This window comes from Lathamus discolor, chromosome 2 (assembly GCF_037157495.1).
Source record: "Lathamus discolor isolate bLatDis1 chromosome 2, bLatDis1.hap1, whole genome shotgun sequence".
In the NCBI taxonomy this organism is placed as follows: Eukaryota; Metazoa; Chordata; class Aves; order Psittaciformes; family Psittacidae; genus Lathamus; species Lathamus discolor.
The window spans coordinates 18,265,299-18,293,103 of NC_088885.1; the positions used below are offsets into that span (position 1 = coordinate 18,265,299).

General features: G+C 42.7%; 1 protein-coding gene and 1 long non-coding RNA gene across 3 annotated transcripts in view; both read right to left on the minus strand.

The window, feature by feature from the left end:
* The window catches only part of ANKRD28 (ankyrin repeat domain 28), a 126,364-nt gene extending 117,789 nt beyond the window's left edge, over positions 1 to 8,575 (minus strand). Inside the window, exon 1 of the mRNA XM_065665996.1 lies at positions 8,465 to 8,575. Coding sequence (XP_065522068.1) covers positions 8,465 to 8,491 — 27 coding nt within the window. The 5' untranslated portion in view covers positions 8,492 to 8,575. The remainder of the gene's footprint in view (positions 1 to 8,464) is intronic.
* Positions 8,576 to 9,811: 1,236 nt separating this feature from the next.
* Positions 9,812 to 26,036, minus strand: LOC136007770 (uncharacterized). 2 transcript variants are annotated; one of them, XR_010609844.1, is made up of 3 exons: positions 25,969 to 26,036; positions 11,047 to 11,123; positions 9,812 to 10,888 (listed from the first exon to the last, which is right to left on the minus strand). It is a non-coding gene; the product is annotated as an uncharacterized LOC136007770 (long non-coding RNA). The 2 variants fall into 2 exon arrangements; XR_010609845.1 differs by lacking the exon at positions 25,969 to 26,036 and adding an exon at positions 18,633 to 18,718.
* Between the last annotated feature and the right edge of the window lie 1,769 nt (positions 26,037 to 27,805).

Sequence of the window (27,805 nt, forward strand, 5' to 3'; positions counted from 1 at the left end):
AAAATTCTACTTGTGGGCACAGACAATAATCTTTCACCAGCTGTGTGCTTGTGGAGGGAAAGAAACAGACCACAGCATCATGGGGTAGAAGTGGGAGAAAAAAAAAAGATGAGCTGGGTGGTTACTACGGGATCAGGAACGATGCAGGACGTTAATGGCATTTGCAGCCTTTCAGGTGACAGAGAAGTGAGAAGAAAAAGTGTTCTACAAGTCCTCCTTAACACTGAAAATGACCTCCCCCAGAATGAAAGAACACTATTAAAAATAAAGGCAACAGATACTGCAGAGCCATAAAACAAAATATTGCTCCTGGAACTGAGACAGGAGCAAAAGAAATGAAAGCTATCAGACGGTACCAATGCATGGTTCTAATTTGGCAAAGAGACTGCACAGCAACACATTATTAAGCATACGACCACTTTCGATTGATCCTCATGTTTTAGCAAACATTAGCAAGAACCAAACAGAACTCTGTAGTTACAAAGGAACTGAGGCAAAGGGGAGGGAATTCCATTAACATGCTATATCTGAACTGTCCCTGAACCATGACTTGGGATGTTTCACTAATTCAAAGCAATGAGTAATAACATAACCAAAAAAATAATGTTAGCATTTTGTTTTTCTTCACCTGCTTATTTTATGCATGCTCTCCCTTCATTTTAGCCTACCAACAATACTTTGTGGGGTGACGCTGGTGAGAAAATGAAGTATTAGTAGAGGCAGAGTAAAAGCAGCAGACACCACACAGAGATCCGAGACAGGAAAGAGACATGAATGCTTAGGATGAAAAGAAAGGCGTTGCACAGACTACCTGACCACTATCATGAGCAATGGACACAAGAAGCAGATGACCTAAATAAAGGACATGGAAGGAGAGAATACCAATTACCCCTAACATTATACAAAACTGTGTCTGCAGCAATGGATTTAAATGACTGCGTTACGCATTAGTTACAGATTATGTTAGTATATAAATAACTACAGAACTTCCTGAAAGGGGGTCTGGTTTGTTATTTCTTTTTTTCTTCCCAGCTCAGCTGTCTATAACTCAAATAAGTCCTTCAGCTATAAGTTAGGTAGATCCTTGGTCTCTTGTGCTGCCAGCTGCTGGATGACCATGCTCCTGAATGGAAGGTTCGACCTCCTCCCTGTTTAGAGGTACAAGTACAGCTGGAGCTATCAAAATGTAGGACAAACAGCAACATTTTTAAATGAAACACTGAATTCCTCCTGATTGCCAGAATTTCTGTAAGCATTAAAACTGCTCATTTTGGCCTCGATGCTTTAACTACTGCAATTTCATTCTCATGTTGTCATGCTGACTAGAATCCTTGCTTGTGCTCCCTTCTCTTCCTTCCTTAAGGTAATGTTATCTTTGCTTTCCTGAAGTTTAAATAACTAAATAATAACGGAGATGTACTCGTGTTTTCTTCTCTGTATGGGATGAAAGTACAGGATTTCAGCACAAAGTGAGAGTGAACCTCAAGTATGACTGCAGAATGACCAAGAATAACTTATAAGCAAATGCTCAGCTGGAATTAGGAAGCCCATTAAGTGATAGTTCGTTGCTTGAGAGTATAGAAACATTAAATATTTAGTATGGCTTCACAGCAGTTCAGGACTCGGTCAGAAATAGCATAACCCACACAAACCGGCAAAGTTATGTACAAAACCTAGCATTCATTAAGTTCTCCTAATACGAGTCAGTTTATAATTAAGAGCCATTCTTTCCTACTTCTTTCTTCTCCATCCCCATAACAACATAAGCTTAAGCGAAGTGTTAGAATAGGTAGACCTTTGCTTTACACTTCTCAAATATAGTTCCATTAATTTTGTGAGAAAAGCATTCACGTATTCGGGCTGTCCTAAATAGGGAGGCTTAGTCACGTACGCAATCTGTTTACTAGTATAGTCCGCCCAATTCACATACACACATTACTGTAGAAATAATCAATGAAAATCATAGGTTATATTCAATTCACAGTAAAGATCATCTCATTATCACAGGAGAGAAGACATTAGGTGCTTCGGCTAACAAGTAGTTCCTCAATCTACAAGGATGCTAAGGACCAACTATTTTGCCCTTGTTTCATTTGCATATCACTGCTGGTGCTTCCTGTTTAACTCTCTGCACTCACTCACGTGGCTACCAGTCTTATCTTCCTTTCTCTCCCACCTGCTCAGTCCCACCACTCTCGTATTAGCTCTAGGTTTGTGCTGAAATGGATCGGTGCTGTACGATTTATCAATACCTGAGCAATCACAACTGAAGTAACACGGTTAAAATGGTATATACCCACCCCTTGACACTGCCATTACAAAGGACAGGAAGAATAACATTCCCCAAAATTTCAGAGCTTAGATATTAAGATTCTGTCCGTATCTGCACAAAGGATAACACCAAGACAGCTTTTTCCAGATTCATCATCAAATGCCAGATTAGAACTTGTCCTCCACCTCCAACAAAGGAAAACAAGCCCCCCAACACTCAGCACTGTAAGACTGCTCCCAGCACTCAGCAATGGGCTGCTTTGTTTATTTTTTTACTGAAGTGTTTTGTGATCTGTATTATGATACAGGTTATTTAAACACAAACATTATAAATAACTTTGAAACAGTCATTCGCTGTAACTAAGGCAACGAGTCTCCCACTCAATTTCCAGAAATAGGAATAGAGGAATAGAGGTAAGAACAAAATAAAGAAGTTGGCAGGAGCAAGAAAACAAATGATCGGGTATTAGTTTGACCTCAGGAAGGCCCCGCTGACCAGAGAGAAATAAAACGTGCAGCATCCGAGAAGCAAACTAGCTGATAAAAATGAAGCGGAGGATGTGAAGTGTGGAATACCGAAGATATTTGATTTCAGTCATCTTATTCCACAACCCATTTCAGTGAATGAAAACAGCGACAGAAATTTGGGAATGTAACAATCCACACAGATAGCAGATTGCTAGCTCAGTCTAAACAACTGTTACTTTCCTATAGGAATCACCGACTTTCTTGTGAGTGCTAAGGAAGTCTCTTCTTCATAGGCAAGTGCACATTTGCCTAATTCTGCTCCCCAACCCACAACCCCCACCCCCCCCCACCCCGTATGGTCACAAACCTTCAATGCTATCTACATGAATAGACCTTTATACCCCCACAGAAGGCCACAGAGTTAACAGGATCTGCCTTGAGGATCAGGCTGCAGAATCAAGGCTCGCTTTGTTTCTCCCCCACCTTTTATTCTAAAATAAAGAAGTTTATTTTCTCGACTGAGAACTGCTCGCTCACAAGTCAAAAGTTCCCGAGTTACCATCAGGCAATCTGATCCCCCAAAATGAACACGGGGTAGAACCAGGTTTTCTCAATACATTCTAATGGAAGGGCTAGTAATTACTTCGTATAACAAGATAAATGGAGCTCAAGTTACTCAAAGTTGTCCACCAGTTAAAGAAACTTATCTTGTCAGCACATGTGGGCTCTTAGCCTGGGAACATGACAATTAACAGTAAGACTTAAGGTACCTTGGTAAGTATTACAACTTCCTAATTTATTTATCTTGTATACAGTTAAAACAGATTAGGTGCAAGTTTTAGGAAGAAGGTGTGATGTGGAACAGAGAACAGAGCGGTTCTCGATTTCAACAAGTTTCCCGAAGAAATATTTTTTAAAGAACAGTAACTTTAAAGTAACTTCTACCCATAAAAACCCAAAACAACACAAACCCACATATCTCATTAGCTTATGTCTGAGCAGAATTTATAGAGCAATACCACATAATTCCATTCCTGCCATACCCCTCCTTCATCAAACAGCAGCAATTCCTTTTCATCACCACAGGAGACCATTCCTCCTCTAAGTGTAACAAGGAACTAGTTGGGACATTTATTCTTGGCATGAATTCTAAAAGAATGAACTCTAACGCTGGCAGTAATGAAAATAGCAACCATAGAGGCATTCAGAGCCTTCACTATGACACTGCAAACATTTGTTTAACTGCCAATTGAACAAGATCCATCTTAGCTAAGCGAAAGATATAAATGGGCAATAAAGAAGCCAGTGCTGTTACTGTTCAAGGACTTTCAAGATAAGTGGTCACTCTAATATCTTCATGTAGTTGTTCATATGTCGATCCTTTCCACTCACATCTGACTCTGGGAATAAATGCATTGCCCCCAGCAGAGTTACTAGTCACACAGAAAAATCCCATACAAATTCTTTTCCAATGTTCATTACTGTGAGCCCTAAGATTTCTTCCTATTACGTATTTCAGATTCAGAGAAAACAGGAAATGTATAATTAAAACTACGATATACCAAAAGAAAAAAGAAAACAAAGCTTTATCAATTATCATGACACTGCATCCAATGAGCTTTGTCCCAAATAGTTCTATAGCCGCAAAATTAAAGAAAAATTCAGGCGGTTTTGATCAGAGCTAAAGCATACTGAAATACAGGCTTATGTTAGCCTAGAAGACAACCTGTAGGCACATACACAGACAAGGTTTGTAAGAGAGAAGCAACAAATCCCTCTGTTGTTAAGCAATCCAAATTTCACCTACTCACTAAGAAAAACTAAACTGTCAATTACTCCTCGGATGTAGGAGAGACTAACTCACAACCCTTTAAAGTGAAAATTTACTTGTCCTGGGAAACAGATGGTGTACCTGGAAACTACAAATAGGAAGAAAAAAACCCAGAAGACACTACTTAGCCATTCACAGTTAGCTATGCGGAATTGAGAGGGCTTTACACAGGACACCAAGGCATACTGTTACAGAGACACACAACTTATCCCTTTTCCTCTTTCCACCCACACCCCCTCCCCAAAAAAAAGGCCTGATAAAACACCAGTGAACCTTCACCTAAACTTTGCCTTCAAGGCAGTTGATTTCAGGAGAGTACCACAGTGTTTCCGGAAGAAGCAAACTTCTACAGCTTCCCTCTCACCTGGCATTTGAGTAGTTAAAGCAGCTTCTGATCTAGAAGAACCTGGTATACACGCACCAATCTATAAAGACAGTAGGAAGGCAAACTGAAGAGCAAATACCTTAATCATAAGGTACACTTACTATATTTTTCATCTCACAATATTTTTCATCTCTACCTTGAATAATTTAACCTTCAGTGACAGCACTTGCAGGTTTACTGCCTTGTTTTTAAACATTTCTGTTCAAAGTTGCACATCCAACCAAGAGCAACAAGAGCAGTCTACAGCTTCTGCCTTGACACTTGAATGACTGTTCTTTCTATGCCAGAGTTAAAGTTTGCTCAGCATTACAGGTAGCAACTTTGCTCGATATAGTTCAACTTAGCTTCAAAAGCAATTTTTGCAAATATGATTTATGGGGTTTTTTTACACCTATATACTCTAAAAGCAAAGGTAAGTCACTTCGGAAAGTGCACCTTGGATTACTTCAAAACTTTGAGAGATACTCCTACCTCGTAGGGTTGCAAAGCAATAAGGCTCAAACAGCATTAACGCAAGTTGTAGGTAATGTACCTGCCGGCTGTTTGTTGAACCCAAGGTAAGACCTACTCTTCTCAGTGCACGGAAAACCTTTATTCTGAAAGTCAAGCGTATCAGATCAGCCTCCAAAGATAACCAAATATTTGAGCTTCACAAACACCTTAAGCATCCACAGGATCAAAGTTTTGTTTATCAGTGCACTAAGTAAATTAAATCAACTGCGAGCGGAACCGGGACTTCACCCTCTGGGCTCACCTAAGACCCTCAGAGCAGAGTTTCTCACCTCACTGTAAGCTCACAAGCATTGCTTTTATACCAGCTTGCAGTAACTTCAAAAACTAAACTAAATCAAGTGTAAGAACATAACAAGCTGGTTGTATGCCCTAAAACTGCCTCTCCTGGGTGTAATCCTGACATTGAACTAAGTGATGCCTTACCAAAGAACTAAATCAACAGGTTTCTGTTGATTCTGGAAAAAAAAAAAACAAAGAAACATCTTGAGAACTATATTAAAGTAACAATTTATTTAGTAGAGGTTTTGTTCCAGAAAGTTATTGATCTGGCTGTTGTAGATGGAAACTAGCAAATCACTTCCTACTAGCTGAACAGTACAAGCAACAGAGCAGCCTTTGCACTCGCATGTGAAACCCAGCCACCACTTTAGAGACAGACTTACTATAGGGATTACAAACACACATGACAATTTACGTTATTCTAAATGAACTTATCACTGCGAAGCAAAGTATATGGTTCAAGCAGACAGGAAGCGTATTTCACGAAATACCAGAGACAAACACCTTTACTTTCAGGTAGTATCACAGAGTGGTTTTTATAATGAGCAGGTGGTATTATAATCTTAGTGCAGCATCTTGTCCTGAAGTCAATACATCTCTCAGCATACTGCAGAACACTGACCTGGAGGAATTCTCTGCAGTTAACATAACTGAGATATTTCATGGTAATTCCTTGTGATTTTTGGCATTTTTAAAGAAAACAATTTTAACAGAATTTAGTTTGTGAGAACAGATTTATCAAGAAACCAACACTTATCCAGCAGAAATACAGGTGCTACTAAAAAATCACTGCCTCTATAAAGGCTTCTTCAAAACCAGCACTCCACTCCCTCCTCTGCCTCCTTTCCCTGCCCCTAGCACAGCCCCTCTGGGTGAAAGAATATTCCAGTTCCCAGTGTATCAATGCACCTTTACATGTCCATGAAGTTTTTAAAGCAGTCCACCTCATACTTCTGGATTAAAACCTGCGTTACAACAGAAGCCAAAATCCTCACAGGCACTACGCTGTCAGACCAGTGGTCCCACATACTGCAGTAGCTCACCTCAGCATCAGCAAACAGCAGGACCCTTCTCAGAAGAAGAGTTCTAAGATACAGTCATTTCATGTTAACGTACTGAGATGGGGGGGGTTGCAAGTTATCTCACACTGATTACTTGCAGAAGAGTTGTATTCCTTGGCTCTAACAGAAGGAATTACTTAACAGGTGAACAAGTGTTCATTCCTATGGAGAGCCTCATGTTGAACAGTAATGAAGCCTTACAAGAAACCTAACTCAAAGACACTATGTGTATTTCGATCCATTCATAGATGAGGTTGTAAAATACTACGAGACTTCACTAAGTTTGCATACAATACATCAGGACATAAAGATCCCAGACCTACATTGCTAAACATTTTTTAGCACAAAAATGAAAAGGGACCATGCAACCTGTAAAGAGACAGCCGCGGATGCAGACTGCTGAAAGGACTAACAGGTAAGGATGGGCTGATACTGATCAGCACCATAACCAGGCACAGGATACCAGCTGCCAGCCACTGCCAAGTTTCTAGGTGGGTTTTTATCCTGTAGTGCCTTTTTTTTCTGGGGGGTGGGGTGTCTCCAAGCGTTACAGTCGGTTACCTGGAGTACCAAGGACACCAGCAGCAGGGTGAGGGAGCTTCCACACCGGATCTGGTCTAACCCACATGCAACCACGAGAAAACACATTTTCCAGCAAGCACCTTTCTACAGGCGGCAAACTGGCAGAGCAGACCCTCCCACCTTTGTATCTCGGTACTGCACAGGAGACAATAGGTAGGACAGGGCAGCCAAGACAAGTATTTTTCATGAGCAGGGCTGGAAACCGAAGGAAGAGGCTAGCAAACAAAGAAGGGTGTGATGTGATGAAAGCAGCCACTGAAGGAACGAGAAACCTTCTTGCTTTCAGACGGGGAGCGCGTACTCGGGGAAGGTCTGTCAACACCATGGAGGAGGCAAGAGACACAGCAGCAGAACAAAAGATTCTTAAAGGCCTGAAAGGGAAAGGTGGTGCGTGAAGGGGCAAGCAGGCGGCTCCCGGGCACGGGAAACTGCCACGGGCTGCACTGCTCCAGGTCCCGCAGGAGAGCAGCCAGCTCCCGCTGCCGGACTCGCCGCCTTCCACCGCGGCCCCCGAGCCGCCGCAGCCGGGCGGCTCCCGCCGGTCCCCTCACGCCGGGCAGCCGCTGGGGCCCGGGCTCCCGCAGAGACCTTCCCGTTCCCGCTACACCGGCGCGGGGAGCACGCAGACCGCGCCGTTACCCCTGCCGGGCCTGCCCCGCTCCCCCGGCGCGAAACGCGGCAGGGACCCCAGCCGGGGCAGCCCCGCACGGGCAGGGCGCCCGCTGCCCTCCCTCGCTCCGCTCGGCAGCCGGCCCGCCGCGGCTGCGGGAGGGGAAAGCAGCGCAGGGGCGGGCGGGCTCCGCGGCCACCTGTTAGGCCCGATACCTGCGCTGGGCGGTGGCTCCCGCCAGCACAGCGGGGCCACCGAGGGGGCACCGGCGACCGCACCAGGAGCACATGGCGCCTGCCGCCGCCGGGCGGGCGCCACCCGGCCCGGTCCCCGCCGGGCCGCGGCAAGCAGCCATGCTGCCTGCCCTGCCCGCCGCCTGTCACACACACACCGCGGCGGGGAGGGGGCGGGGAAGGGCACGGAGCGGCCGGGAGAAGGGGGAGCAGCCGGCGCCGCGCACCCACCTGCTCGCGGAGTTTGAGGAACACCATGGCGAGGCCGCCGCACCGACCGACCGACCGACCGACCGGCCGCCGCCTCCGGCCACCACGGGCTCCGCTCGCCGCGCCGCGCCGCTCCGCCCCCCCGGGCCGGCCACGCCCCCCTCCGAGCCCGCCGCCACCGCCGGCGCCACCCCGCGCCGCGGCCTCGCGCCGAGCGCGCGCGGACGGACCGCCAGGGGCGGGGCCGGGTCTAACCACGCCCCCTTCGGGCCGGCCACACCCCCTTTCCTCGCTCTCCCGGCGAGCTTCCTGAATTAACCGCCCGCAGACATCAAAGGAGCCCGCCCGCGGCCCCGGCCCGCACCACCAAGGGCTGTGCTGATTGGCCCGCCAGAGGCTGGGCGGAGTAAGGGCGGCGCTGATTGGCGGGGCGGGCCGGCAGGGGGAGATAACGTGAGGTGGGCAGGGGGAAGCCGCCGTGCCCGCAGGAGTCGGGTCCGGCCGCGGTGCAGTGCCGGGACAAGGGAGCTCCGGGGCGGCGTTTCGGTGCCGCCTCTTTCGGCAGTTGGTCCGAGGCAGGAGTTCCCCGGTACCCCTCGGCCAGGGGCAGCGCTTGGCCCCTGGGGGAGGGTCCGGCTACTGCTTGCGGCCCTGCCGGGTGCGGTCACCGCCTGCCAGCCCCGAGCGGGTGAGTCCCTTCACTGCCGAGAGGAAAAGGCGTCACCCGCCCGCACCTGCGTACTGCATGTGCATGTCTGGTAGAGGATGAGTAGAGATGTCACCTGTGTGATTCTCGTGTGCTTTGGGAAGTAATTTGCAGGCTTGGCGGTAGGCCGGTAAATAGAATGGACACCTTCAGAGATCAGGATTTAAAAGCTGCTTGCGAACGGAGCAAAAAGCATCGTACAAAATACAGTACAGAAATTAGGTGAAGTGCAGCTCTTCCATAACGTAACGCACAGCCCAGTGAGATGCCTCTGCTGTCGAAGGCGTGTTTGCTCCTGAAATGTGACACCCTCCCCGCAAAAATACCAGAACAAACTGAAGAGACGGGTTTTTTTGAATAGCATACTGCTACAGACAGCGCTAAGGGCTTCAGAATTGATTGTGACTTCTCCCTAACACTCCACATGTAGTTAAATCTACTTAGAATTACCTCAAGGAGAAGACAGCTTAATGAAGCAACTACGTGTGTTCTGTGTGAACGCCCGTTTGTGAGGTTTTTCCCTTATTCATGAGCTTGTTGATTCCAGCAGGAGCCTGACAGAGGAACAAACTCTCCTGATGGGGTGCAACATGACGGGGCAACATGAGAAAATGAGAGTTTTCTATAGGTATTAGCTGAGGTTCATCTTTCGTTACCTTTGAATACTAGTGGCCTGATGGGGTGTGCTCAACATGTTACTTTATTTTATCCAGTTCAGATCGCAGTCCTTTTTCACCAGCAAAGGAAAAAGCCTTAACATTGTCATGCTTTCTAAATAAGTTTTGCTGACATCCAGATATGTCCAGAAATTGTAATTATGGTAAGTAAATATTTTAGTTAATTTCAGATAGCCCCCTACTTTAGTGCTTGTGCCTTTTACCTACTTGTTTGTGAATAGGAACATACTGTATGCAAATACCAAACAGGTTGATTTTGACACTATGCAAAATCGTCTAGGACTGTGATAACAACGTGGTAAAGAGGCTGATGGTTGTGGAAATTAGAGATAATTTTATCAATGCAGTCAGTGAAGGAGAAAATGACATCAGGAAACATTGCTTTTGTCTGTCCACAAATTAGACTGCTCCTTTTCAAAGTGAAGGGAATGTCTGGGAGCTGATAAAGTTCTGCTTCCTCCTGTGAAGCTTATCGGTTTATGGAGTTACTCAGAAAAAAACCCCATCTACTTTCAATTCACCTGCTAGTTAGAGCAGTTTTTGTATGCAATGAGTCATCACATCAAAACGTGGTACCTGTAATCACTAGCACCTCTTGCAGCTTGGAGCCAGGCACTGTTTCAGCAGGGAAGGGTGCATCTTTATTGTATTGGTTTCCCAGCTCCTTACTCCAATACTCAAGACTATAGCTAAGGACAGGCCTGTTGGTTTTACCATCTGTACTTAAATATGTCATCAACCAACTGAACTCTGACCCCAGATCATTGTTGGTTTTGTTTCCCCCTCCCTGTGAGTAATGAAATACGAAAACAATATGAAAAAGTTTAAGGGGTAAAACATGGAAGTTATAATGCTGATCCTGGAGATCCTGATCCAGTTTAAGCACGAGGGGTTGCTGAGGTGGGTTCCGTACATGAAGGTGAATAACACAGAAGTAGGAAATTTTCTGGGTGGTGTTTCCGTAGTAACAATCAGTTGCATGTGGATACTTTTTCTCGTGTCACAATATAAATTACTGTCCTATTCTTCTTTTGCGTAAAACAGTCCAAGAGGTTACTACAACTGGAAAAAAATATGACAGTATCACCAACAATATCGTCTGATCTGCTAATGTACCACAAAGTGCATTATTTGACTGTAGAGTGATAGAAATAACAGAAATGAAACCTCAAAAGTTAAATGTAACTGTGCTGTAAGGAAGTGAGTGCTTTATTTATTACCTTATATTCCAGGGTAACTTCACCTATGCTGCTTTTAAATGCAGCTGTGTTAGAAGGTCGGTAACTCCCGAGGCATCCTATAGGAACAGTAACAGAATGTTTCACAGAATTCTATGAGTATTGCCAGACAAACACAGTGAAAGCCACAGCACTTCTGATAATGTTCAGAATATACATTCGCCAAGGTTAGAAATTTCCACAGCACTTTAAATGGGACAGTTTGTAAATTATTAGCAACACTGCTCTCCTTAGAGCACACTTTCAGCAGAGCACCACACTTTAACTGCATGGCTCCCATTAATGTTAAATCTTCACTCTGTAACTTATCCCACAGCATGTAACACTACCCAGTGTTTTAAAGATAGGACCATATGTGCTGCACTGAAATACATAATGGGATCAAATTGAAGAGACCATGGAAACCTCATACTGGAGATGTTTTGTGAGCTCATCTGTAACATGCTCATGATTTATTTAGTTTGCCAGGAATGCCTGTATACTTAGCTCTTTCTAAACAGGTTTTCAACCCCGGTGAAGCAGGTATTTATTCTTTTTTCATTCTTATACATGGGTAAACAGGCACAGAGGTCGACAGACTTACACAAGGTCATGGCATGAGTCACTGCTGTGCTAGGAATAGAATCCAGGGACTGATTGCCTCTGCCCTGCTCCAAACACTGTCCTGTATTCCTAAATCAAAGGAGAGCTGAGTCTATTTTTGCAAAGAATACAAGGTGTCTGAAATCAATATAATGTTATCATTTCCTATGGAGGGATGCTTTTATCTTTATGACCATGAATCAGCATTAGTTGGGAGCTGGTCTTCCAATGGAGGCCACACTCATAATGGTATGCTGGGACAGTCACCATAAAGGTTTTTGCACATGCTGTGACACATTTTATCCATCAAAATCTAAAATAGTCAAGGTTTTGTAATTCTTTCCCATTTTGAACAATTGGCTGTTCTTAGTTACTGACTGTAATGGAAACATATTGAATACCATAATGGCATCATCAATCAAATACCATCGATTGGCATTTCTAAAGCACCATTATGTTTATGGCTGCTCATTTGACCAATTTTGTCCCTGTTTGGAGCAGACAGGAGGAGAGAAACTCATGTGCCCTTCTTATTCAAAGAACAAATTTAATATCAGGAGGAGGGTAGGGAAAATATGAGTGTCCTTTGCACAACCAGCAAGCAGCAGGGACCTGCCAAACAGCTCTGAGTTCCTATCAGTCAGGTATTCTAAGGAAAATTCAAGTAGAAGTGAGAGAAAACAGAAAATTAAGGATATATAGAGTGAGGCAACAATGGTAAGAAATTATATCACTTGCATGTTGATGGAAAAAGTGTTGTGGGGTGTTTGCAAGATATTTGGGGTGTCTTTATGCTGCATAATTGCCAGTATTAATAGTAAATGATACATCAAGGGGATACAAAGGTGCCTTTTATGTAGACAGCAATTTTGGCTTGCATATTGGAAATCTTGTTCACATTTCTTCTAGTGTAAATAATATGCAACTCCCCCCCCCCCCCCAAAAAAAAAAAAGAAAATATTATCTACTTCAGCAGGATAATAGTCTAAAAGAGGCATAAAGAAGGCATAAAGGACCCTGAGCTCTGGGCTAACTTTTACACAGAGGAGAATTCTATCCCAAATCTTGTTATGATTTCTTTTTTTAGTAACTCTCAAAACTGTCCAAAAATTAGTGAAAAGAGGTTGTACACCTTTGTGAACGCAATCATAAAAGACTATTAATTCTGAGTATCTGTAAATCCAAAATGAATCAAATAAAGAAATAAAGCGTACCTTTAAACTTAACTGAGACAAGGAAAGAAACAGAAAAAGACATAATTATCATATTTTCTAGTATTAATATATCCCAAAATGACTCCTTCTTAAAATGCTGTGAATGTCATCAGCCTTACACATTGTCACATCAGCTTACCTTGAATTACTGTTTATAGAACAGAATGTTTTGTTACATATTTCTTTGCAGGAACAGAATATTTTATCAATATTTTAGTAATAAAATATTCTGGTTTGTCTATATAAATAAACAAGTCCCTGAAAATGTCTTTTTGCCGTGCTCATTGCACCTCAGAATGGACAGTATTGACTAACTGGAAACTCCAGTGGGATGTGATCTTGCAAATTGTTTTTTCTGGCTTGGCCAGTTCTTCAAAGAGTAACACCCAAAGGGAAGCACAGAAAGGAATGGGTTTTGGTCAGTCATCTTGGCTAGCCAAAAGCTTAATGCACAGTAAAAGTCTTGGGAGGTTTTATGTGCCATGCTACTCAGGGGTATTTTATTAAAGATGCATTTTGCCAGCGCTCTAGCAAAGTATTAAATGGAATAGTGAGTGGAAGTAATGGGAGCATTAAAGTGGAAATGTTGACTTTCATGTGAGAAGCAAAATAAAGTTCCTAACTCCTGAACAGTACGTTTCTGAGCATCCAAACTCCTTACTTTCTGATGATGGATGATGTAATTCTAATATCCCAGCCAGCTGCTCATTTAGAGAAGATTTCTGCATACATAAGTTTCCTCTCCTGATGAGCTAGAGATGCCTTATTGACTATGTCCTCTGTTTTTTTTGATTTCAGAGTGGTCTGGTTTCAGTTGTGGGAAAGTACTTCCAGTGTATCGTCTACATATACATGTAGTCTACATATTTGGTTATAAAGCACTGAAGTGGTCACCAGGGAAGGCGGTGTGGGAATGGAGGAAAAACCATTTTTTTCAAATGGCCAGATTCCAGTTGAAATGAGACTTGTGAAAGTTAGCTACATGTTAACACAACATGAGCTCAGAAAGGACAGTTAGGGATTCTGCTTTCACAAATTTCCTTTCCACACCCAGTACTGCAGGAGTAAGCGCCACAAAAACAGGGACAGTGTGTCCTGCAAAGAAGGTGAAGATGAAGAAAAGCTTTATTTATGAATACCACAGTCATAGTCAACTTTCTGAGCTCTTGCTCCCCTCAAGACTGCAATATAAACCAAAATGCAGCAACTAGACACATGTGTTCTCATGCAATAATTTATTGCCTTCTGCCACTTTATGTAAATGACGAGTACACATACAAATGTGGTGATGCAGCTGCATTGCCACACATTGAGAACCTCAGATAAAACTTTGAAGTTCATAAAACACACTTACAGGCTCCTTAATTGCTACAGCAGAGAGCATTTAATTGTCCAAACACAGTGGAAGGATAATCACTCTACATCCATTGTGGAATAAAGGTTCTGTCATGAAGGATATCTGTCTTTAAAGCTGCTTTTTTCTTGAAGTATGATTTTTTTTGAGTACTTTGATGGTATATGAGAGCCCAGAGACACACTGATATGTATGTAAACTCTTAGATAAATACTTTTATCATCCAAAGGAATAAGGTGCTTGAGGCAGAAGACAGGAATCTCTGGGAAATACACTACTGTGATGAATATATTTGTCAACCGAGTGCCACAGTGACGAATTTCACGGAAGATGAAAAGGTTTTTCATGACAGCAAGAAATTTGTAACTCAAAGAAGAGAGAATGAAACAAACAGTTTGCATTTATCTTTGCATCTTAATAGACAACCTTATTCCTGTTTTCATTATGTTGTCTTCATTCTCATGCTAAAGGATTTACATCATATAAAATATTAAAGAGGCATGGAGTCTTACAGGTAAGGGTTAGTACTCTTGTCAGTTGCAGCAGTTAGAGGGTTTTCATTAGCACTGATTTTAGAGCTGCTTGGGACCTGACAGTTGACATGCACAGAGAGAATGCATTAAAATGCCTACAACGTTGTTATTAATTACAATTTGATAACTTGCTCCCCCCATCCTCCCCTAAAACATATGCTATGACAAATGAAATCAGAAAGGCGTTTCAGCTCTGTGATAGCTGGGTCTACCACTACAGCGCTGAAATCAGTGTTTGTTTTCTTTTAGTAGGTGAAAAGATTGAGCCCTGAGCGTAAGTAGGCTGCAGGCGGTGTGTTCTGTGCTCAGGATCTGTACTGGTGAACATGCTCTCCCTCCTCACCGGCCACAGCCTGAGTCTCATATCTTGTAGGGCATGCTGCATAACCTGTATTTTCATTTTTAAAATAGCAAAGTATTATACTTACTTTGGAAAAGGGGAGAGAATAACCTCCAGATCAGCCAGCACTGAGATGAATGTAATTAAAGCTTTTTCACTGAAGACATTAACACCAAATATTCCCTAAAGTACTGACTGTAGAGTTCTACATTGCCATGAGGTGAATTTTGTAAATTCAAATCTATATACACTGAAAGAACATAATTAAATTGAAGACCTGGAAAAGTTCCATGTAACATATTTGGCAATGGTTCTGCACAGGCAACTGGTCTGTGCAGTGTTGATTTAGAGAAAGACCTTGCATTTGCACACATGCCTATTAGTAAGTGAAGCAGAACATGAACACGTATTGAAAATGCTGTACACACGTTGGATTTTTGTTTCTGAACTGCAGGTTTTCCAATCATATAAAATATTTAAAAATGAATTTATTAGGTTTTTGAGAATGATGTCATGCAGTGTTACTGTGGAATTTAAAATACCTTGTGTTATCACAGTAGGCTATAAGTTGAATGTCTTCCAAAGTACGCATCTTGGCAGAGAATTGCCATTAGACTTGCCATAGATACAATGCCACATAGCATCCTCCTCACATTTGAAATGTGGCTCAGACTCACCCACCCACACATCCATTATACTCCATAAACGTATCTATTTCCTTACTGCTGTCATTTAGAGTGGGCATTTGCCTATATATGAAAGTTTTGATTTTACTGTAATTATTATTTGCATTAGTGTTATAGCTAAGATTTCCTGCAATTAGTTTCTTTTGCAACGTGTTACAAATATCAAAGCAGCACACTTCCAGCTGAAGAGAGTCCATTTTAGCAGTAGCCACCGTACAAGCGCAGAACAAAAGGGCACTTTCTCTCCAAGAGATCATGCCCTGCAAGCCTAAGGTAGGCCACAGCAGTGGTGGCTGGTGTCAGCTAAGGGTAACCTCAGCGGCTCTGGGTGCTTGCAGGCGTGATGACTGGTTGAGGTAATGGCTGGATTAGCTTTGGGTGGGCTCACTATGACAGGCAGGGCTGCACAACTGCAGACAGCTGCAGTGGAGGAGGAGCACCTGAATGATGGCAGACAAGGCTTGTGGGGATCCCTCCTGCTGGGTGTTTGGATGGAGGAGGGAATAGCTACTGCACTGCCCAGCAGAAGGTCAGAGCTGCTGACCTGTCCAGGCCTGATTTCAGTGGTCTGAAGCATTAGTGGTGGGGTCAAACCAGTGAGATGGAGGTGAATTAATCTTGGCATGCTTTTAACACTTCCAGAAAATAAACACGTCCATCAGCATCACAGGGCATAAAGAGCCCTGAACCCACAGCTCCCTGGCAGCTCTTGGTGGAGGAAAGCAAGCTGTTTTGCTGCATGGTGCCTCAGCCCATGGTGCACGTTCCCCAGTCCTGCTGAGCATCCAGCCGCTCCCTAACCTGGCATTTCAGCTGGCTGGGGCAACAAGCCAGCTCTGCTGTCTGATCACATCTGCTCTTAGAGATTATTAATAACATCACCTGTGGAGACCACCTAGAACTGTACCTCTCCATGTGCCGAACAGATCAAAGTGAAATGTAGCTCCAGACGCCTTTTTCTGGCTAACACTTTTGCTCTTCTCCATGGAAAATCCAATGCAAACCCCTTCACGTGACATCTGGTAGAGACATGTACATCTTCAGGGCTGAGGACACTGCACCACTGCCCTCTCAGGATGGAAACCCAGCAATGCCCTCTGCACTGACATGGCCAGATCCTGCATAAATGGGCCCATGGCCCATTGTTAACAAGGATGTACGATTACTCACAAGGCAAAGCAGAAATAATGTGCAAGGCAAAATGATTTTGGCTGGGTATCACCTATTCATTCATCTAAATCAGTGTTTGTTTTCTTTCAGTACACTTCTGGACAGGCCTGCATGAGGCTGTGCCATGTGAGGACACACAGGAGAAAATGGGAGGGAAGAAGAAAGTTGGTGCTTCAATTATGGTAGTAAAAAGCCACATATCTCAATGCAGGATATAAGAGCTGTGTATATATATTGGTAGGTCTGCGTGTGCTAAGCTGCAGATTTTCACCCAGTGCAATCATTCTTGTGATTTCTCTTGGACCATCAGCTATGCTGAGCTGGAACTGTCTCCTGGTAGCTGAATTTCAAGCTCTGTCCAAACGCTTCAGCAGAATAAGAAATAGTATGTATGGGCATACTCTGATCAACCATAAAGACAAGAGGAGATACCCATTATCTGAAACTTCTACTATTCATGGAAGGTTTTGATCTTCAGAGGGTTTGCAAAACTAAATCAGCAGAGTGGGAGGAAGCAGTATTTCCTGGGGATAACCATCTTGACAGGATCTAGAGCAGGACATGATCCAAGCTGGTGTGTATGGCACATCAGTAGATGGATGTCTGCAGCTTGGGGACCACGCAGCTCACCTGGGGATGGCAGCAAGGAATCATGGCCAGTCCCAGGCAGCCAGCACCCACAACAGCAGCCTGGGAAGTGTTGGTTGAGTTATCTTCCAGCTTCATTTTTCTGATACACAAGTGTCAGATGTGCTTGGTAAAGGAACAGTCACCGAGATAAGATTGAGTGTATTTTATGAACAGAATGAAAATTTCAGTTTATGATTGTATCAAAGAAAGACTCTAGTCCCTGTGTTTGAAAAGTCTAAGAATGTGTATGTTCAGTAACTCATGTATCCTGAAGTCTAAGAATGCAGCAGGGAAATAAAAAGGATACCACCTTTCTTAGTTTTAAAGATCTCATGACTTCCACCTGACTCTGAATTCTTGGGGTTGGCACTACCCTCATTTCCATTATCACACAGCCCCATTCACCACGTCCCTGGAACCAGCATGGTGCTCTTCCACATTGAGAAATGCCAGGGTGTGTGAAGTGCACTACCAGCTCTTCCCTCACTCTTTCCCATTCCTCAGCAGAGGAGTCTCACAGTGAGGCTTTGGCTTCACATGAACTGGTGTAAGCATCCCCACCCCTCACTGGAGATGCGAGCATCTCCAGATGCACCACCATGCACCCGCTTCTGCTGCCTGGTCAGCCTGGCTGAAAAATAAACACCTTTTTACTCTGTTTTCCCTTTTTCCCTGAGTGATCTTTAGCTGAGCTTTGTCCAATGAGCCAATGCATTGCGTAGCCACAGAAATAATCCTACTGGCAGTGGTCAAGGACAGCACAGGGCTGAGAGCCATGGGACTGCTTCTGCTGGCTGCTGCCAAAATGCACGTGTGTAATGCACATTCGTTAGTGAGGCTGGGACATCTCCGGGTGCTCACTGATTGAACTAGGGCCCTTCAGTCCTTGCTAAACATGCTCTTCAGTGAGTGTGGTAGACAGAGCCTGTGCCATTCTTCTTCCTACTGAAACAACGTGAAGAAGCTGTGAGATAGTGAGTGATTGTTTGTATCACAAACACTTTTGTGGAGGACACAATTAATTTCCTTTGAAACATGCAGGAAAGTGATATTAATTACCAATTCCACGTGTATGTGTTTCCTCATTTTGGATCCAGAGGTATCTTGCTTCTGTTCAACTCATTGATTCAAAACGTCAGGCTTAAGAAAACTCGAGAGTGAAAAGGAAATCCTTGCTGTCCCTTTTGTAATATAAACTTAATTTTTCTTTACTTTCTTCAAAATTAAAGAAAAAAAGTAAATACTTTTTCTTGTATCAGTTTAATTTAGAAAATAAAAAGTATTCTATTTGCATTCACACTGACATATTTAGGCCTCTTTTTAAATACTCTTATTAAGTCTAATTATCCTCCCAAAATATATTTACATTTAACAGTGTTTTACAGCACCCTGTAGCTTACTTTCTATAATATATCAAAAGAAATATGGGATGCTTTCTTTGCTGTCTCCAACAGCAGTATAATAAAGAAAATGGAGAACCCAATTTTCTCCTCCAGTATATGTCCCAAAGACGGTGTAAGGGAGCCTGTGGTCTTTTCTGAGATTATGTTTTATATTTGCATTCCTAGTCCCCTTTGGGTTAAGAGCCACCCTTTCCTCAAAAAACCTTAATTTGAAAACATGGAATACATTAAAATAATTTAATTGCATGGTCAAGGTATGGGAAGGGATAAATTAACTTGGGGGTGGCAAGGGACAAAAAAAGACTAGCTGAAAAACAATTAGCTCTTCATTACTGTCACATCTATTGATTTGTAGGCCATAACAAACCTGGGTATAATACTGTAGCTGCTAAACCCTGTGACTTAAGGATGAATCCCTTCAATTCTTGGGTAATTGAATGGCAGGGACCTCCTGTTGGAGTCCTTTCTCCATAAAGAAGTCATGGCTGCTCTCCAGAACGTATGCCTGGGTTTCTATCTGTGGAAGCAAAAGCCGGCGTTGGGTTAGATTTCATCCTTGTAAATTGTCAGTCGCAGTCAGTGTCCCAACCTGGACAGGGGACCTTGGCAGCCCTCAGGTCTCACAGGTTGTACACAGCTGCATGAGCACATACGGTAACACTAGCAAAAATGACATTTTTCATCATTTCACTACTCCCTGTTGGATAATACACAAACATATATAAGATGTTATATCTGCATAGAATGCATAAAAATATATATAACCTATATATATATGTTTATAAAAGCTGTACAGTTCAATGTGGTTAGAGTACTGCTACACCTTATTTCCAAGATCACATAGTGACTATATTTTTCATGGAAGTAATAGAAAATGCTGAAGTTTTTTTTCTAGGGAAAGAACAAACCTATTAGATGATCAAGGGAAGGGAACAAACAGATCAAAATAAATCTGAAAGAACAGTGTAAATCTGTTAAGCTGGTAATTGTCTATGTGTGATAACCTTACTTTAGATACTACATTTTTCTTGTAGTAATACTGACACAGCACTATAAAATTTAGGGCTTCTTTTTATGTCTGCACCATCCCAGTGGGATCTCCGCCTGAAATACTGCTCCAAGGGATACAGCACATAATCAGTCCCTTTGAAACAGCTTCAGTAATGCTGAATCCATATAAGTACGGACGCCAGTTATGCTAATGGGACCGTGTTTCTTGCCATCTCCTGACAGCGCTGTAAAACTGTTGTTACACTCAGCAACTAAATTTGTGTAGCATATAACCGCATAGAGTACTGAAACTTACTGCATGGTGGAGGTGATGCCAAATGTGCCTAAAACCTAAGTGTCCTAAAAAGGCAAAGCAAGCAACAGGTAACTGTAGAAAATCTAGGAATGTTTTGCCTATGCTCACCTTTCTACCTTTCCTATATACACGTCTCCAGAAGACGCAAGGCTAATGTAAACGATGTTTATACTGTCCTTTCTTGCTCCTTGTTTCTCTCCGTGGCACTGCTGCATCCCTAGGAGAAGGCACTGGGAAGCTATAGGAAGCTAGCAAAAGTCAAAGATGCCCCTGAGAAAAACAAAGACACATCTTTAATATCCTGGCTCCGTTTCCTCTTTTGGGCTGATAAGATCTCGTCCACAAATATGTCATTCATGCCTTGGCTGAGCATCGCTTTAGGCTCTGGCAGGACCAGCCACATGTGGTTTCTCTTTTCCTCTCTGGTGTCCTCTCACTCAGTGGCTTCTGCACAAGGATAACTTCTTCTCAAGCACAAAGTGCGGGTTTCAAAGTTGACACACTGAAACACCTACATTCCTCTCCCCCTTACAATGCCCTCTGAATAGAAGCTGCACATGCTTTCTGTAGCCATAACTTCAAAATAAATGCCTCAATCAGGAGGCCAAGGAGCTCAAGCTAAAGACTTAAATTTCAGCAGAGGGTAGGAGCACGTGGCCTCAGTGCATCACCTCAGGCTGTAATTTCAATATCCATTTGCATATTAGATGGACAGTACATATATATATATGGACCTGTATATACTTAGGGTTTAGAGTTCTTTCATCAGCACTACAGAAATGTCTTTACAGCCTGGCAATGTTATAATCATCTCTGTAGTACATCATGGGCCAAAGTACAAATCAGCTTATGTGAACAACATCAGTAAGGTTACTATAAGATCCTGCTGAGGACACTTTTAGTGTGTGGTGGGAATAATTAACATAGATCACGAGAAGACACAGGCAGGATTTTAGGTTCATCAAGAAGAAAAGCTTTTACACATGATTAGTCAGGAAAAGAGAAAATCACAATGCAAGACTGACCAGTCTTTACATTATTGGGCTATTACTTCTTGCATCGGTGGAAAGTCCTTCTTTACTAGTTTTATTTTCTGCAGTAAATCCAATTGGCATCACTACAGTTCCAGGACTGCAGTGTTTCAGCAGCCCTTTGTCCTTTCTTCATGCACACTTATTACAAATGCTACAGCCTTATGGAAACAGCTTTGAAATCACCACTGGTGCAAATGTATCTGCCTTCAATTCTGTCATCGCTTTGTAGACCGTGACTATTGCAGTCCACAATCATTTGTAAAATCAATGAAAACCTACAGATGTTAACCATTTATAAAACAATTGTGTGCTGTTGTGTTCTCCTATCCTCTCAGCTGCCTTTAGAGACATCCCACTAATGACACCAATTCCATGATGAACAACGGATGTTTGGAATTAGCACTGTAGTTAGTGGAGGGCGGCTTTTCTGGGGATAGACTTCATTCTCTGTTGTGCCTGCAAATCCATGCTGATGTTCCTCCTTTACTTCACAGGATGTTAGCTAAAGGGCAAAGGCAGCCTACAGTGTGGGGCATCCTTGAACTCATGACCCGCAGATCATCTGCTCTGTCCCCACTCCATAGGCTACAGAGCTGTTCATGAAGCAGTTCCTAAACCCTTGTCATTTACAGTCTGCCACTTGAAAATGCATCTTCACAGTTTCAAAACGAGCTAGAAAAACTAATCTTGTCAGGTTGTCCTAACATTCACTCTGCCTTTTCTTGAGTTAGAGCCCAGAGATGTTCCATAATGTTTGACCATTAGGCTGCTCAGATGCCCCAAAGACAGGCTAATTTCCAAAATGAAGTTTCCGGGCACTGACACTACCACATAGTGCTGGCAGTGTTCAGAAAACTAATACCTGTTTTTCTAAAAAAAGACCCCAAAACAAAGCAAAAAACAACAGCGAACACCTTTATTATTTGCTCAACTGGTTCTGTAATAGTATTTCTGTCTTACATACAGCTCTATTTTAACCTAATTATGTTTGCCGTGTTGCTTAATACTCCAAGCAAAGGATTTGCTTAGAAAAAAAGAGCTGTGTTCTCTAGCATTGCCTTTGACTCCAGAGCAAAGGGGCAAACAGCTGTCAGTACCCAAGGGAATGCTCAGGAGGAAATGTCTCCATCTGACAAAGAGAAGCAAGGACATGACATCCCACTATAGCAAGGTAGAGCCTTCCCTCTGCATTTCACTGCAGGCTGCAGCCTCCCATCCTCATGTGTTTGTGAGGATCATGTTTGCATGTATGATCTGAACTGCTCTGGATAAAATGCCCTCAGAAAAACCTCACATGTCCTACGTGGAGTTGCAAAGATGCGTACAAAGAATGCAGAGGTATACAATGGGAGGAAGGAGTAAAGGTATCTGCAGAACTCAGCTGTGTGGGATTTGCCCATGCTTTATGCTATCTGAAGTTCGAGTAGCGATTTCATCCTTCCTTGCTTGCTACTCGCTGCTGCCACCACGTGTTACCACAATTTTTATCTGAGATAATAGTGCCCCTTGCAGTAGACACGTGTACCCTGCTGTGGGCCAGGAGGACCTGGCAATGGGGAGACAGCACCCCAGAGGAAAGATGTGAGATGGGCAAGCCATTCCTTGGGAGAATGGGCATTGCTGGACACAGCATAACAAACTTCAGAACAGCCCTGTATAAGTAAAAGCATCGGATTCTGAATCAAGGATTCATGCTAGTTAATACCAGTAGAACTTATGGATGTGTGTTAGGAAGTGCCAGGCTAGTGCAAGTGCATGCCCTGACAGTCTCTCCCTCCCATGCCTTCCTCTTGCATTTGGATCTTTTGTCATGCTTTGGGGGAATGACAGCTGTATTGATAATGAACAAATGCGGACTGCGCTCAGGAAAGCAGTTTTTTCCTCATTCTCATGATCTGGTATTGATTCTATGATTCTATTCCCTGAGGAATGAAAGCCAGCTTTCCAGTTTAGGCTTATTAGAAGTAATTGTGGATATTTTTGCTCTCAGTACAAATGACTAATTAAAAGGTTTTAACATTTGCTGGGTCTCCATGATACAACATGTGGGTAAGTTTTACCCAGGTCATTACCCACTGCATTAAAAACAAATCAGGCTCTCACATAGTAGGACAGCAAGTTCCTACAAGCGAAACATCCCCACTGTGATTTGATTTTCTACTAAAGCTATTTCGTTGTAAATAACTCTTTAAGGATGGCATTTAAGTGACAATCTGTTGATAGCTAGTCACAAGCTTATAGTATATCATTTCAATGGAATATCTTGATATGTGAGTTTGTGTAACAATTTGCTGGTTTATAGTCATGTTGAGGGAAACAAGGAGCATATGCGCAGCTTAGCTGTTGTCTCTTCCCTCTGTACTGAAAGGTCTGAAAGCATGCCTAGGTATAGATGCAGTGTTACCAGTTCTCACGTTGGTTAATGTGTTACCGGCACATACTCCTGGGCCAAAGAATGATTTCAGAATATCAGCTTGCATTTAAAACACAAAAGGAAGTCTGGTTTCCAGCTTTTGTGACTAAGAGATAATGGACACGAGAGCAGATTTTGCTGATGACACAAAACTGGGAGGAGTGGCTGACACACCAGAGGACTGTGCTGCCATTCAGCGAGACCTGGACAGGCTGGAGAGTTGGGCGGGGAGAAACTTGATGAAATTTAACAAGGGCAAGTGTAGAGTCTTGCATCTGGGGAAGAACAACCCCATGTACCAGTACAGGTTGGGGGTTGACCTGCTGGAAAGTAGTGAAGGGGAAAGGGACCTGGGGGTCCTGGTGGATAGGAGGATGACCATGAGCCAGCAATGTGCTCTTGTGGCCAAGAAGGCAAATGGCATCTTAGGGTGCATTAGAAAGGGAGTGGTTAGTAGGTCAAGAGAGGTTCTCCTCCCCCTCTACTCAGCCTTGGTGAGGCCGCATCTGGAATATTGTGTCCAGTTCTGGGCCCCTCAATTCAAGAAGGACAGGGAATTGCTTGAAGGAGTCCAGCGCAGAGCCACAAAGATGATTAAGGGAGTGGAACATCTCCCTTATGAGGAGAGGCTGAGGGAGCTGGGTCTCTTTAGCTTGGAGAAGAGGAGACTGAGGGGTGACCTCATCAATGTTTACAAATATGTAAAGGGTAGGTGTCAGGATGATGGAGCTAGGCTTTTTTCAGTGATATCCAGTGATAGGACAAGGGGCAATGGGTGTAAACTGGAGCATAGGAAGTTCCACGTTAACATCAGGAAGAACTTCTTTACTGTAAGAGTGACAGAGCACTGGAACAGGTTGCCCAGGGGGGTTGTGGAGTCTCCTACACTGGAGATATTCAAGGCCCGCCTGGACAAGTTCCTGTGTGATGTACTGTAGGTTACCCTGCTCTTGCAGGGGGGTTGGACTAGATGATCTTTTTAGGTCCCTTCCAACCCTTGGGATTCTGTGATTCTGTGATTCTGTGATTTCAGCAGTGTTGAGAAGTAACCATCATACACTAATATTAAAGCCTGTATTTTAACAAACAGGACAGATTGAAGTAGTTAGCCTGTGATTTCAAGGGCCAGTTTTCAAAGAAGCAGTAAAAAATGTGGGATTCATTTTATTCTGTGGGGCAGGACCATCTTTATTGATGGGAGGGGAAAATGGAGGGAAACTGACTTGGTTTGATGTCAGTATAATGCTAGCGTAGGCATCAACCCTGTGTTCACCCTGTGTCCTATTGGGATGTTTTAAAAACTGTAGAAAGTACAAGGTCACTTCTGTAATAGGACCCGGGTTCCTCAGATGGAATGAAGTTCATTATTTTGAGCCTCAGCGCTTTCCACTGCCAACCCTCCCTCTTGTGGCATGCTCTTCATACGTGCTGCAGTTCTGGGCCTGATGGCAGGCACCCAGCAGTCTGTCTCAGGTTGCCCCCAGTATTACAAAGTTAATATTCCGTTTTCTTCTGTTATTTCTTCTATTTCCACCTCATCATGAAGTGCTGTGTTATAACATACTTTCCTGTTGCTTACTGCTCAACTACTGGCCCTGAGAGAAGCAAGAAGAGAAGTGAATGCAAACAACTAGGAGTGTCCTGTCATTAAAAACAATCAGGTCGTGTTTAATTTCACTTTCTAGAACCATTACTTCCAACTGGTGAAGTCATGACATTTGCTACTTGAGAGACAAGACTAAGGAGAATAAGGTCCTCAGATTCATGCTGTTGTCTCTGACTCTTGGTTAAGGTTGTGTGTCATTACAATGATGCTATGATGACATATATTCTTCCATGTTTGGCAGAGGAAAGTGGTTGTGGCTCCACTAATTTACTTCAAAGGTGGTGTGGGTGTCCTGAGTGCTCTATAATCTTGAAACAACCAGTGTTGCCTTGTTGGAGCTGTCACTACAACATTTGATGGAAAACAGAAAAGGAATAAAAGTGTGTATTTTGGAGATGTGAAGGGATTCAAATCAGTTTAGAAAGAAAAATAGAGAAAATGTTTCTTTAACAGGGTAATCCATAGGAGACTTTCCCACCAAGTACGAAAGGATCTACATCAGCTACCTCTAGGGCAAGTCTAAAAAATACTGCAAATGATTTAGGCAGTCGTTAAACATGACCTTTGGTCTTGGCAGCAGCACAAGGAAAGCAAGAAATAATTAAGCAAGCGACTGTTGAAAGCACTACTGACCGGTTTCAACACTGAGTTTGTTTTCTGCTGTGAGATGGTTTTGCCTCTCGTCGTTCCATTTTCCCATCTTGAAAGTCAGACACAGATGTCATTTTAGTGTCTACAAATCTAGTTATGGCAATTTGCATTAGACATTTAGAATTGGCATCAATTATTTTCATACATGCTGCAGCATCCAGTGTTACTGCTTATATTTTTATGTTTCCGGGTTATACATTTTTCGGTAATTCTCTGCAATCTGCCAAGTAAGGTACAGTGTATTACTGAGGTCTGGGAAAAAGGCAGTACTGGGTGGGCCAAATGCTCCTTCAAGGCATAAGAAATGAACAAGGAGTCTTTTGGTGCTTTGCCCCTTCGTTGCACTGAGCAGAATCAAAACAGTCTAACTGCTCAAAAAATAGCTCTGGACATCTGCCTGGCTACTGACAGGTGCTAAAAAGACCTTCCAAATTGCCAAGCTCAGCTCTTGGAAAATCTCCCTAGGGTCCAGATTCTTTAAGGTATTTGAGCGGTTTTACAAAGACTCAGATTCTTTTAACATAAGAACCCAAATGCATTTTATTTCTAGACACCTACTGAAAAAAATTGTCCCTTTTTCTCTTACGTGAAACACTTGCAGCAAGATGCAATACAGTAAAATACACATAGGGAGCCACTTGTAAGCAAGTATATTACAGGCTGGTCTACCTTGAATAACTTTTTTCTCATCTTAGTTTTTAGGAATGAAAGAGAATATTTCTTGACTTTATAAGAATTATAAATTTGAATAGGTTTTGATGTTACAGCAGACCTTTGGAAGATGATGGCACTATCTACCCTAATAAAAGAGGACAGAAACCAAAAAATCACAGGCTTTAGAAATTCCAGGAATTCAAGTATTGAAGTAACAACAAATTCTTTCTTTGTAAATAGCAAAAACTGGACAGAGAGTGGTAGGTCCTACTAGAAAGTCAATCAAAAATAGAAGTCTGTTGTGTTCATTGTTTACTTATCCCAATTTAATTCTAATAATTGCAATCAAACTAATTAACATGCACCATTTCCAATTAAAATATCTCACAAATTATATAAAAATCAACAATGTCATAAAGCTGTGCAAAGTCAAACGTTACTCTTGAGTTCTTGGATTCCCTTCCAGCCTTCCTCAGTGTGATTCTGAGATTCATCATGCTGGGAAGCCTTTCTGTAACTAATTTGACCAGCAACATTAGTTCCCATGTTAAACCCATTTTATTCGTGGGATACATGAGCAAATGTGGCTAGAAGTTATCTGAGGAGTGGAGCATTGCACCCATCATTTCATTATCATTTGTTTCTGAGTGTGCTGTGGTCTAACTCAAGAAATTTGTGAGTTATCAAGAGCCCTGTTAGTAGAATGCCTCTGCTTTATTTCAGTTTTGAAGGTTAGAGGCTGGGTGCTCAGCAGTAGATTCATTTCTGTAGCCTGAAGGGTCACTGAGAGGATTATGCAAAAAAAAAGAAGAAAAAAAAAAGTGCATCATTTTTCTTAAGATAACATTAAGGGAATTATTTTTTATTAATCTTAAAGTAATGAGTGAACTTTCCTCCATTATCTCACAATGTGTACCCTTAAATAACATACCTTTATGCTAGTCACATCATAAAATGAAACCTATTAGAAACAGGTTAAATAACTGATACAGCTTAATAGCCCGTGTAAATAAAACACAAATGGTAAGCAAATAACTTTAATAATAATAAATAGGTCTAATACTGACATTGCAAAGTAATGAAGCTTGCAATGTAATGAATCTTTAGAAACACAGGCAACAATTTGGTTTAATAAAAACAGTTTAACCTTGATGGTGAATACAGC